We start from the raw sequence: 13,855 nt of genomic DNA, 5'->3' as shown, positions 1-13,855 counted from the left end.
TTTGTTTCCAGAGAATAAGGAATTCTGAGAAAAGGAAACAGGTCTTTGGAATGACATATGCTTTCCACCTTCATCTTAGTAGCTTCTTTTGAAAAACAGAATGATGAAAGTGTTTTTTTCTGCTGAGGCCGTCACTCCTCCTCATCAAGAGAAGCATGTTGCAAATTGGAAACAAAACGGGGCTGTAGTCCCGTGCATATTAAAACCGAATGCATGAGGGGTATGAAAGTGGGTGCAGATATTAAAGTGCCAAAAGGGAAAATTATCTTTTAGGGCACTACTGTAAGGGACAGCGCATTCGCGTCCGTGCACAGCGGTTCCTTCCAAACCCCCCACCCCCGCGAGCACCAGCACAGAGCGCTGTACCCGCCCGTGGGGCCCGTGCCCCCCGCAGCTCCGGCAGGCTCAGCCCCCATGGTTGGGCTCGGCTCCCGCCCGCACCAAAGGGCCGCAGGGGGTGCCCGGGGGAGCAGTGCCAGGCGCAGGGCAGGGAGGCCGCGGGGCCCAGGGCGCTCCCCACCCGCTGCCATGGGCTCTCCTGCTCCCCGGCTCCAGTTGTTACATGCCGGGCAGCCTCCCCGTCCCATATAAAAGCCCTGAGGACGGGGAGGGTCTTACGTGGGGTCCGGGCGGTCGCTGCGGTGCCATGGAGGCGGCCGAGGCCACGGCGAAGGCACTGCGGGCACCCAAGTGCTCCCGCTGCCGCAACCACGGCTTCGTTGTGCCCGTCAAGGGCCACGCCGGGCACTGCCGCTGGAAGCTGTGCCTGTGCGAGAAGTGCTCGCTCATCACCGAGCGGCAGAAGATCATGGCAGCCCAGAAGGCGCTGAGGCAGCAGGAGACGGAGCCGCCGGCCAGGGCGGGCGCGGAGCCCGTCCCGTCGGGCGAGGGCCGCGGGGCGGCCGCCCGGGAGGACGGGGCCCCCGAGCACTGCAGCCACGAGAGGAAGAAGGGCGCCCAGCCCGACAGCGGCGGCAAGGGCACGGCATGCTGGGCGCCACCGCCGCCGCCCTTCAGGGACGACGGTAAGGACCGGTCCCAGAGCCTCTTCCCAGCATCTCCCTCTGTTCTCTTTTCCCTGTCAAAGGCGCCACTTGTGCATTTCGGGGATTCCTGAGGCAGTGCCTGGAGAGCCGCTCCTGCATTCTGCCCCGCTCTCCTTCCCCGGAGGGCACTGGGCTGGCATGTGGCTTCTGCAGCCTCATCCCGTCCCTGGCAGCTTCGCAGCGCGGCGCGGGAACAACGTGATCGGCCTCGCCGTCCCTTGCGAGCTCGAAGCTTGGGCAAAGTGGCTTTTCACTGAGAGGGGAATTAATCTGGGAGTGAAACAAAACTGGATCCGCTCCGCTTGTTTCTCTGAGCGCTGTCACAGTGTTTATAAACTCACAGGCACAAACTTCCTGCAACAAAAATACTAAAAAGCTCAGCAATAGCATGTAAATAGGTAAGGTACTGCTGCAGCTGTCTGTAGCTAGCATTTCATGCTAGCACTAAAAAAAAAGACCTTTTTGCCTTAATTCATACCTGTAGCAAAGACTAAATTTTGTTGGGATGACTTGATATAAAAGTGCATTTGGTATTTAAGAGCAGGGCATAAACTTCTCAGGTGGAGCAGTTGTATGGTCTGTCAACTCTTAAATGGCTTCCTTTAATAGAGTCTTTAATGTGACTTGTCTAATTTATTATAGTAACTCCATTCTATTACTATAAGAATGTTGCAGAAATTCTTACTGATGGCAGTAGTCATGAATCTGAGCCTCTGGAGAGTTGGCAGCCTGTAAGACAGAATGTTGTTCTGAGACTTATTTTGGACATCTGCAGTCCCCAGAGAATACTGTCAATAACTTACCCTTTTTAGCTTTGTTTTGGAATTAAGTATGTTTATAGATGACAGTAGTGATACAGATGTCTGTCAGTCCTTCCCTTAACATTTCTAACCTGATGACCAACTTCAAAAAAGATTAGGCACAAATTATAGTACTCCAGAAGTAAACCTTTCAGAGGAAATTCTTTGCCTTCTCTGCCAATTGGAGGATGGGGCAGACAAGAAGAACCCTATTTACATTCAAATAGCCACTCTTTTTCCTAAAATTTCAGTGAGGCCATATAAGATTCAAGATGCAAGATAAAAAGTGAAGTAAGTAATTTCTGCTTCTGATTTGTTTGTGTATGACCCTAAAACTGAGTGTGCTGTAAGTTAACCTAAGAAGTGACAGATAGGACTGCATTATTAGAACGCTAGAAAGTTAAAACTCTGCTATTTCTGTGGAATTTTGTTTTAAGTACCACTAGAGTCAAAAGTTAAGGTAGGTTGTTCTGCTCCTGTTGATGTACTGAAAGAATAAGATTCTGCAGCCAGTGCTTTACTAAGGATAAACTTCACAGTGCACAAGACAGAAAAGTTTCTGCAGCTACTTCTACTTAACTCCATAATATTACGTGGATAATTTTATTTGTTCTTTTCTCATTTTTCCCTAGCTCACCCTGGTTTTCCTCCAGAATACACTGTCAACCCAGAATACCTGGAGAGAGAAATCCCAAAAGTGTACCCGGGGTGTTCTGGGGTATATCCTTACCACCCATTTTCCCTGGGATTTGCTATCAATGAGTCAAGCAGTGGGGAAGCTCCATCACCTCCAGGGATATCACTTCAGAGAGGATTCCGACACATTCCTAGCAGCTATGTGCCAGGGAATGCAACCACTGTATCAGTGAGTAGCATGCTTTTAATTACCTGTGCTAATACTGCTTTATTTTAGCTGCCTTCTCTCTGTTGAAGTAACCATGAAGAGTCATTTTCCTTATCAGTTACTTCATAGCATTCTGATACATTGCACTGAAGAAAACATCAGCAAATAGTGATGTTAATAATCTGACCTGCTTTCAGTGCAATTAATCAGTTGATGTTAAGGTAGAGTGATCTGCCTCAAGACAATAAACAATAGCTCTATTATGCTTGTATAGAAATTCCCTGTTACGTTTTAGGGATTACTGAGAGAGAAGATGGCTGCTCCTGGTTTAAACCAACTACTCCAATGAGATGCTAGAACAGGTGACAAGGACTTAAAAGGGTCAGTTTTGCTCTGACATGGTCTGAGTTCTTGCTCCTCAGTTGCAGCATACTATCCTGTGCACAGGCTTTCCACATGCCAATATGTGCACTGACATGGCAGCATATGGACAAAAACCCAGAAATGGTCTGATAATGCAGGTGTATCCTGGAAAGAGTCTTTGGATGGAAGGTGATCTGCTTCATGTGTTTCCCCAGGTTCCAGATGGAGCTGGAGACTTCCCTCAAGGATACTACACTCCTCTGCGTCAGTTCATCCCACCAGGTTTTCTGACAGGGATTCATTACATCCCAGCTCCGGTTTCACTGAACATCCTGGCTGAAACAACCAAGGAAGTGCATGGTAAGAGAGAGTCACTGTTAACCTGCTTTCAATATCTAACCACAGAGATGGAAACCCAAGAGACCTTGATCCCAGCTAATTTTGACCTCTGTGATTGAAGCCAGGCCTGAAGTCCTGACTCCTGGGCCAGACTGTAGAGCTTTGGGAAGGGCTGACTGCCCTGCTTGGGCTTTCCAGCTGACAAGCACCTCAATCTCAGGCAGACGTGAAAGGCCCCAGGACTCAGAGCTATTCCAGCAAATGATCTGTTGATGTTCTCAAAAAGAAAATATTTCTCTACATAGCTAGTGTGCAGGGCATATCTTTAAACTTATTTGATTTTATTTCAGTTTAGACAAATTGTTAAAGAATAATGCGGACTAACACCATGAATAATACGAAATTTCTTGCTCATATGAAAATCCTAGATTTTAATTGCTGGAAAAGAAAGATTGAATCTTCAGAATCTCTGATTTCCTCAGAATTTTAAATTTCTGTCATAGATTAAGTCTTTATGCCCCTCTATTTTAGGTCTCTTTCATGTACTTTGCCTACTTGTGGACGTATTTGTGATTATATTAGCAAGTTTTTCATTTGGCTGCAGCTAAGCTGTGACCACAAGAGGGTAGAGCTGCTCAGAGAATTAACCACTAATACTGGATGTGTAAAGAGCCAGTTTTATTTTAATTTTTTTTATATTTAAATTTTTTAAAATGCAGATAAATATAACTTTCTCTTCTTGAACTTAAGAACAAAAAATCATTAAGCGAACTGTTTATGAAATAGATTGCAATAATCACCCACTGAAAAATCAAGAGGGAAGAGAAAGAAGAGAAGTAGAATGATCTCAACTGAAAAGATGGTGGTGGTGGTGGTGGTGTTGTGGGACAAAATATAAATTGGGGTTTTTTGACCTAATTTCTCAACAACATAAGGCTTATGCAGCCTCATTTTCTGTTAATGTCAGTCCTCTCATAACTCTTCAACCCAATAGCTATTTTCAGACAAGCATATCTTTTGTGGTCACATGCCTGCACACTATTGATGTGCAAGATGACTCCCACTGAAGCATTTGCTTGCAGCCATATTGTGGTGTAGGGCTGGCTGTCCCTGTGCACTCAGTCCCTGACTGGGGTGTGTGTCCCTGGGCCAGCCAAGTGCCTGCCAGTCAGCCCAGCAGTGGGGACACATCCCCCCGGCACTTGGGGCACCCCTGCTCCTTGTCTGGCTGGAAAGCCAAAGGAAAGGAAGCAGAAGTGCAGGACAAGGGGAATGTGGAGAATATGGCAGGGTGGGGGTGTACAGACATTGTAGAAATGTGAAGTTACTTTAAGATACTGATAAAGGCAATGTGTAGGAGATACTGTGTGCTGGAGGTAGAGCAATATGGGCTGAGTTTGAGGGGGAGAGAGGAAAACAAGGGCTAGCCTGCAAATCAGGAAGCGTGTGTGAGGATTAATGGGCTTTGTGATTTGGAGGGGACAAAAATCTGGGGGGATGCTGCAGTGGCAGACAACATGTAGGGAGCTGTAGCTTTTCTATTGGACTCTGAGGGAAGGGAAGGAACTGGGAGTAGAACACAAACATGGGGGACATGGTGAAGTTACAGTAGTGTGAGGGAAACAGAGGAAATCCAGTCCTGCACTGGTAGAGTGAAGTTGTACTGGCCAAAAACTGATGAAAACAGCCAAGTGGAGAAGAAACAGCAGTAGAGCAGCCTCCCCCAGGGAGCAAAATGCCATCTAATGACCTCAGCCCTTAACACACACCATGGAAATCACAGCCCGGCACAGTGCCATAGGAAACAATGCATCATGGATTGTGTTGCTCAGAGAACAATCCAGTTTCCTTAGTGCTATGGAGAAAGTAGAAATTAATTCTACTGCATAGCATTTGTGCTCCAGGATATGTAGGAATTCGCAATTGTAACCCAGTGAGGGGGAATAATTCTGCATGAGGTCATACAAAATAGCCTGGCAGCAGAAGATGCAGATGTAAAGGGAAGAGTGAAACTAATAAATTCTTTCTGAAATTCAAGATGCTTGAAAAAAGAGAAAAGCTGTAATGTGTAATGCATAAGGATGTGTTAGGATTGCATAATGTCTTTTTTTTTTTTCCAAAATGGAACTGACTAAAACCTGCAGTTAAACTTGGGGATGCCCTTTCTCCAGAAACCTCCAGAACTGAGGTGAAATGGGCTTTCTGGCAAAACTGTTGCAGGAAGATGGGTATAGAAAGCCCTAGCAGGGCAGGGTGACAGCTGGTTAGGAGAAGTATCTGTGATCTCTGCCTGGAAGGAAATCGCAGATAAAAACAAAAAATGAAAAACTCCAAGGCTTACCTGAAGTAAACCTAGGGTAGAAGATGCTTCCAGGAAGATTTGAGTTAATGAGGCCAGTTCAGTTTATAGGGGTGGTGTGAAGTATAGGCATGTTGTTACACAATTCCATGCAGTATTGAGTGGTCATGTTACAGAGATTTGACAAAAAAAATACAAGATATGTCCAGTAAAACAGCCAGTGCAGCATCTGATGGTAGACTCTGGTTGCAAATGGTTAGCTTTCTAAAAGAACAAGTCACAGAAAACCAAAACCCAGGTTGCCTGTGAAGAGATGAGGGAGTTTTTAATGCAAATTGCCAAGTAATTACTTTATAAAATAAAAATTCCTAGTTGGATTTGAAAATGGATTATGAATCAGTCTGTTGAGGCCTTTGAGAATTCACAGGAGTGTTAAAAAGGCATGGCATAGGTTCACTGTGGGTAAGTGCGCCGAAGTGCCTCATACTTCTATTCCAGTGCAGCTTCAAATGTGGCAATGTGATTGATTCCAGGTGTAACAAGAACTGAAACAAAGGGTTTGGGGTTTCTGCTTCTTTGTTTGTGTTTAACTCTGACATTTTTCTATTCTTCATTTTAGCCACTGAAGCTGACAGTGAGGATTCAGGGGTTGTTCATGAATGTGGCCAACCACCTTCTTCCCCAGAATAAACAAGAAGAGACCAATCTGTATATTATACACATAAATGGGCTGGAGAAGAGCTGAGAGCAGGCAGCACTGTTCCCATTTCTGAGTGTTAGTTAATGAGGGTAGAGTGACACTTAATCACTGAGCAGTCACAACAGCTAGAAGGGGATTAATCCCCTGCCTCACTTTATGATCAATGTTCGAGCTACCGGGCTCCCAGCTCTGCCTCCCAAGCACTACAAAGCCCATGTTCCTAAAAGGTTTTTCAGTGGAAGCAACAAATGATTATGACTCTGAATTTGTTCCTCTGCTGAGGTTACCTGGCTCCCAGACCATGGTCTCTGAGCTATGTGCACTCTGCAGCATTTTCATGTTCATGATAGTAGTCACAAAGATGTTGTTTGTATCAGTTTGCTACAAAGGAAATCTGGTTCTCAATGTTACAGGAGAGTTCAGTGATGTGGAGCCTGAAGACTGTGAGAGAGGATGAGAAGACAGCCTGGGTTGCTGATGCCCTTAGTGCCTAGGAACATGACTGAGCAGGGGAGGGAAGGGTGGGTGCAGTCTGGAAGGACACAGCAGGAATGTGTTGAAGGGCCTGGTGCCTCCACATTGTTTCTGGGTCCTCTAAGGCACCTGCAGTGTAGGCTGGGGACAAGTTATTTGGGATCACCTCTTGTCACACAGGCTTCACATCTGACATTTTGGATGTCCTTGATGATTTATACATGATTTCAGTGTTGTTTAACTCAGGACAGCTGAAACTGAGCAGTACTGTTTGTTTGTAAAGGGCTCCTCTAGACAGTTTTACACGTGTGTACTGGAAGTGCACTGTGGCATAGCCAAGGTGTGGAGAGATTTGCCCAGGAAAAAACACCAGTTACAATAATAATTAGTCAAATCCATCCATACTATGATTGTCAATGATAATCTTTAATTAAAAATTAATGGCATATTCCTCTACTGTTTTTCCTGCATTAATTGGTTTTGTATCAAGTGGATCAGTTGTTAATGTTTGAATAATAAGTGGGACTTTTGTATAATTAAAAAAGATGCATTAAACTGTTGTTATGGTTTGATGTGTGCCTGCATGTAATTTTTCTAGCCAAATGTCATATGTTGCCCTGAACAGCTCTGTGTAACAGACTTGTCTGGAGAGAGATTTAGGCCTCAGTATTTTTTTCCTACATCTTTCTGCTTCTGTAGAGGTGAGCGCAGTAAAATAAACAGACTTCTTTTCTGATATTTGTAAGAAGGAAAGAAGTTCTGCTAAGCTGAACATTTATCTTTTGTTTAATGTAGTAGGTGATCTGCTGGAATGCTTTGCAGTGGAGTGTTCTGGCAAAAAAGTGAAAGTGGCAAATTTAGAACTGCCATGAGATGAAATCAGAAAAACTCATTTATCTAGAGCAATGAATCTGATGTACAACTTGTTATAGTTTAGATTTACAATAGGATCTTTGCTCCCCAGAGTGTTCCAAAACTTCTGTCTGCTTGGAAAGCTCTGGATACCTCTTTCTTTTCAAAATAAAATAATCTACAAACAGAAATAGCAGCAATGCCCACAAAGCAGGTTCCTCTGTGGATGGAGGTTTGGTTTTTATAACATAATTATTTAAGAAAATAGCAATGTTCAGGATGAATACTTGAACCAGCTCCTTCCCAGATATTTTTCTAAAGTCATATTCAGTGTTGTATTACTCCTTAAATCTCAAAGCAAGGTGGATTCCAGCCCATTTCACTGACTGTAATGCACAGCCACTGTAGATACTCTGCACATACAGCACTGTTTGCTCTCTGTTTTACTGGGCCAGTGACTGCTTCCAGATTGCCAAGTCAAACTCCTTATTTTCCTTTTCCTCCATCTTTCTGAACTACCATCAAGTGAACCAAAGCCCTTCCTTTGGCTGGTGCAAGGATGGTCTGGCACTCCACAAGGGTCTCCCTCGCTGCATTGCTGCAGATAAATGGGCATCTCCAGAGGGAAGTAGTTTAAGAAAGAGCCAGAGAAAGGCAACTAAACTGAAAAAATGGAGAAGTTGATTATAGGGGGAGTCTAAAGTCAGTTTTAGAACATATCAGGTGTAGCAGAGCAGCTGTAAAACCATTACCAAACCTTGCTACTACTTTATACACCTGGAGGAAAAGAAGGTGACTGGGACAAAGGGTCAAGTGATTTTCACAGAATCACAGAATGACCAGGTTGGAAGAGACCTTTAACATCATCGAGTCCAACCCATGCCGTAACAGCTCAACTGAACCATGGCACCGAGTGCCACATCCAATCTTTTTTAAACACATCCAGGGATGGTGACTCCACCACCTCCCCAGGCAGATGATTGCAGCACTTCATCACTCTTTCAGTAAAAAACTTTTTTCTAACATCCAGCCTAAGTCTCCCTCGGCACAGCTTAAGTCTCTGTGTTCCTACAGCTGTAGGAAAACAGTGAGACCAATCCTACTTAATATACTTAATCCTGTCATCAGTCAAACTCTGTGGTGTCATTTCAGACTTGTATATTTCAGGAAACTTGTCCCCAGGTTCTTGCACCTATCCCTGCCTAGAGATGTAAATGATTTGGTAAGAGAATTGAAAGTGGGTAACTCTCCAGCTGACAGGATGAACCATCTTACATGGATAATTCAAGGTTTCATTCTTCCACTTTGTGTTCAGCTTGTCCTTTTTAACCAAGGAAAAAACCATTCCTTAACAACTGGCATTGTCATACTGTGCGCTTAAGGACTTCAAAGTGAGCAATTTTAATTCCAAACTTAATGCCAACTAGTGTTTCCAATAATTAAACTCTGTGATCTCTTCTGACTCCATTTATTTAAATACATGACTTAGGGATAATGAAATCAGTTTGGACTGAAATGGGATGATTTGGATTAGACAAGTCACTCAGAGGTTGTTCCAGCCTAAATCATCCCAGAAATTTATTGTGGTTTATTAAGGCTGAATTGACATAGACTTTAGTTGAAATAATAAAATTTGTGAAGGAAAAGAAAAGGATTCTTTTTGCTTCTGAAATAGTTCTGCGTACAAGCTGCTACTGGTTGCAGTAGTAAATCTGCATATATGCAGTTGTCATCATCACTATTTTCAGATTTCTGAGGATTCACTCCCCTGAGCTGAACTTCTGCAGGTGTGATTCCTAACACCTGACTCTTCTGCCAATTCTCTGTCCTTGCTGCAAGTCCCTGGGTCCTCACAGAGCCACAAGCTCTTGTTTGTTCCTTGAAGAAGAAAACCTGGAATTAGGAGGCAGCTCTTTAACATTTATTCCCACCACTAATTTCACTCCTTTCAGTGGAATTCCTTATGAGGGTAGAGAGAGTGGACAGCATTAGTTAGGTATATTAAGTTTAGGATCCAGATTTTATGGAGAGGTGTCTGTGACACTCAAACCTCTCAGATTGTAGATCTGCTTTTTTTATTTTTTTTTTTTGGTAGGAGCTTTAGGAAAATGAAAACAAACCCAAGAGATTCTAGAAGGATGGCATAATATGTCCATTCTGCAAACATATGTAGGATTCATCTGTCATTTCCCTGCAGCAGACTGCTCAGTGTTAACACTCTTGGACTATTGGCTTCTACATCTGGACTGAAGCAGGTTTTCATATGACAGTAATTATAATGCTCCTTCTAGGTTTGTTTTTTTTTTCTTCTTGGAATTAGATGCACACAGTTGGAAACCTCTGAGTCCACAGCAAGACTAAAGCTGGTTTTTCCACATTAATGAGTAATTAATTTTGAACTGCAACCCAAAGAAATATTTAATTGCTTACCAATAAAGTCCTCTTGCAGCACAGAAAAATCTCCTTCCCCTTAAAAAAATAGTTTTCATGACAGAAAAATTCTTTACGATGTGAAACATAACTATTTTAGAACAGTGAAAACTTTAATTAAATCATTCTTATAGGCAAGTGGGTCTGCTTTTCCCATTTTTTTGCCCAATATCTTACTACGGCAACATTAGCATTAGTCACAGAGTTATGTCTCTGCTTAGCTTGCCAGAATGTAAGGGAGAAATCCAAATGTAAAGAGAGACTTTGTGGAAAGTGTTCCTGAAATCAGAGAGGGACTGCCTGCCTGTTTTACTGGAGCCCAGAGAGAGCTCCAGATCCATCACAGATGCCCAGGCAGTGCCATGTCCACACACCCACCTTGTGCATTTGACTTTTCCATGTATCCTTACAGGTACATGGAAAAAAAAAATCTTACCATACCAAGTAAGCTCGGCTTCAACAATTCTGAAAGAGCCCCCACAAAAAACAGACTTATTTTGGCGTTACTTTTAATTACAATGGGTAACATTTTTCTCGTTTCTTCTTGCTGGTTCTTTGGATCTTCTCAGTCAGGCAACATTAGTGGCGACTTTGCTGCTGATTACATAGGGTGATCCCCTGTGGATCTAGTTGCGATTTCACACAGGTTTGTTTTATTTTTTTATTTTACACAACTGCCTTCAGTGGAGGCATTTCTGGTTTCATTTAATAAATACTGTCAGGGTTTTATAGCCTTACTGGTACAAGGGACTCAAAAGTACTCAAGCCACATAAGCTACAGCAAATACAAAGCATTTCTTTTTACAAAATTCTTCTTCTTTCCAGAGAATGTGGTTTAAATAACAGCCGTATACATAGTTCCCTGGGAGAACCTTCCCTTTTTTTTTTTACAAAAGGCTCTGTTTTTCATTAAGAAACGTATTCTTTTGATCAAGGTGCAAATCGACTGTTTCTCATGCTCTTCCAACAGTAAATATACACTTAAATTCCACAAATTCAAAAGCCTCGTGTACCTGCAGATGGCTGACTTTTCACATCCCCTTCCTCATGGAGCGCCTCGCGTTATGAAATGGCTCCTCGCTTCCCGCCGTTCCTCAGCGCTGGCATTACAGATCCCTCCTGCCTGTCTCCAAAGGCACAAAGATTACAGATCCCTCCTGCCTGTCCCTGAAGGCACAAAGATTACAGATCCCTGCTGCCTGTCTCTGAAGGCACAAAGATTACAGATCCCTGCTGCCTGTCTCTGAAGGCACAAAGATTACAGATCCCTCTTGCCTGTCTCCAAAGGCACAAAGATTACAAATCCCTCCTGCCTGTCTCTGAAGGCACAAAGATTACAGATCCCTCCTGCCTGTCTCTGAAGGCACAAAGATTACAGATCCCTCCTGCCTGTCCCTGAAGGCACAAAGATTACAGATCCCTCCTGCCTGTCCCTGAAGGCACAAAGATTACAGATCCCTCCTGCCTGTCTCTGAAGGCACAAAGATTACAGATCCCCCTGCCTGTCTCTGAAGGCACAAAGATTACAGATCCCCCTGCCTGTCTCTGAAGGCACAAAGATTACAGATCCCCCTGCCTGTCTCTGAAGGCACAAAAGCGCTGGGATTACAGATTCCCCCCTTCCTGTCTCTGAAGGGGCAAAGGCCGAGGCGGGACACCTCAGTGCCGGAGCTTTGCGGGGCCGTGCAGAGCCCGCACCCGCCCGGGCCCCCTTCCCTGCTATCCCAGCCGGCAGCTGTGCTTTACTTTCCCTCATCAGAATTTTTCATGGCCGCTGCAACAAATGAATCAGAGCCAAACCTCAAAAACAAGGTCAAGAGGGATAACAATTTTCACCTTCCGACGCAAAGCACCTGGACTACTCCAATGGAACTCTGTGAAGGAAGATGGGAAATTAGAATCCGGATTCGTTTCCTTGGAGTTTGGGAGCGACTCGCGGAGAAGAAGGCGTAGGGCCGGCCCTCCGCTAGGGGGCGCTGGCGAGGCCGCGGCCATGGCGCTCCCGCCTCATGAGGGAGCGGCTCCTTCCCGGGTCCTGCCCGGTTCCCTGCGGTGTCGGGCCCCGTCTCGGCTCTGCTGCCATGGACTGTCCTTTCACGCCACTGGGCAAACAGGTACAGGCTCGGGGCTGACTCGTGAGTTCCGTGTAGTTTTGCTGTTGCGATAGCCAGACATGGTGCGGACTTCCTCAGTTTGGGTAGAGGCCAGCGATGGCTTCGTGCTGGGGCGGAGCTGCTCGCTCGCAGCCTGCCCTGCTGAGAGCTCCGCTGCTCGGAGCGGGTCTGCCAGCGCCGAGGCTGGGCTATGGCCCTGCGTGGGCCAGTTCCTTCTGGACTGACTCCATGGTCCTTGTGAGCCCCTTCCAACTCGGAATATTCCGTGATTCTGTAGCCTTGGCGGTGCTGAGAGGAAAATTCTCATGGAGAAGGTCCCTTGGTGTTTGTTAGCAAACAGTGCTCCAGGGAAGGTGTGCACCCAGGCCAAGCCAGTGATGGTGGCAGGAAGGCCATGAGTGATAACTACAGTTAAACCCAAGTTTTGGATGGCATTTATGGGATTGACTTTCACAGTATAGAACAAACCCAAAACACATTACTCATACTTGATACAGCTTTATATTTGACACCTATTCAAAAAGTTCTTGCTTTCAGACTGTTCTTTCGATTTGAGAAGTCTAAATATAAAAACCACCAAATCTGTAGCATAAAAACAGAAAAGGTAAACATTTAAGACTTAACCTAGAATGCTTTTATTTTTTAAGTAATTCAACACAGTTATTCATGGTTTTGGATTCCTTGGACCTAAATTTAGCTATAATGGATGTTTAGCCCTAATGAGACTTGTGCTGATTCATGTTGAACTTACAGTCCAAGATTCAAGGTCAAATGAAATCTGACTCTTTCAGACCAATTTATGTCTTTACAGTGCTTTATACTGGCTAAACAAATCTGGATGGTTGGCTCCAGTTTCCAAGTTCAGAAGTGAAATTTTAGAGGAAGAGAGTTAACCAGGGGAGCAGATTGCCAACAGGGTGGTGTGAATTTTCCATTACTCTAAATTTAAACCAAGGAAGCAAGTTTCTCTAGAAAACATGCAGGTGGGTTATGTTGAAGAAATTGAGGTGAAATGTATGTTTCATGCAGTAGATAATCCAAACTGCTCTTGGAGCCACAGAAAGGACTGGAGCTCAAGAAGCCACTTGCCTTCTGGGGTAAGCAATTTTCAGTCTGCCTGCTGAAAGGACCCAGTGCTATAAGAAAGGGCCCTGCAAGCAGGAGAGTGCTGTGCCTTCAGGACTGTCCATTTGTTTCAGTATGATTGTGTTACCTTCCGTTCAAATCTGTGTTTTTGATGACCTCTCTGCATGAGAGTTACATATATTTATACAGCAATATAAAGAAATTAATTTCTTTGTGTAACAGTAGGAAAAGAATTGGTCAAAGATATTTTTATACCAAGTTTCAGGCTTTCCCCCTCTAAGCTCAAGCTTGTCAAATTGATTAGTGATTATTACAGTGTTTAAATCATACAGATTCTAAGTAGATGTTAAATAAGCTAGCTCTTAGTGGGTGATTCATGAGGCAGGGTGCTGTAGTAGTTGAAGCTGAGTCAGGAAGGCTTTGTTCAATACCTGACCTCAGTCCTACTGAGTAAAGTCAGGCAGTTAATTCTCTTTTTGTCCCGGTTTTGTCAGACCAATGGTCTTAA

At 44.3% G+C, this 13,855-nt stretch overlaps 1 protein-coding gene across 1 annotated transcript; it reads left to right on the top strand.

The window, feature by feature from the left end:
* Positions 1-562: 562 nt before the first annotated feature.
* DMRTB1 (DMRT like family B with proline rich C-terminal 1) lies at positions 563-6,381 on the top strand (the record flags this gene model as incomplete). The annotated part of the gene is made up of 4 exons (XM_084210958.1): positions 563-1,025; positions 2,479-2,711; positions 3,269-3,413; positions 6,311-6,381. The coding sequence occupies 4 exons, from the start codon at positions 563-565 to the stop codon at positions 6,379-6,381; spliced, it is 912 nt and encodes a 303-aa protein (XP_084067084.1).
* Positions 6,382-13,855: the final 7,474 nt, after the last annotated feature.

Source organism: Fringilla coelebs (assembly GCF_963513975.1).
Source record: "Fringilla coelebs genome assembly, chromosome: 9".
Lineage (NCBI taxonomy): Eukaryota > Metazoa > Chordata > Aves > Passeriformes > Fringillidae > Fringilla > Fringilla coelebs.
The sequence above is the reverse complement of the archived record's forward strand: the minus strand, read 5'-3'. Positions and strand labels throughout refer to the sequence as shown.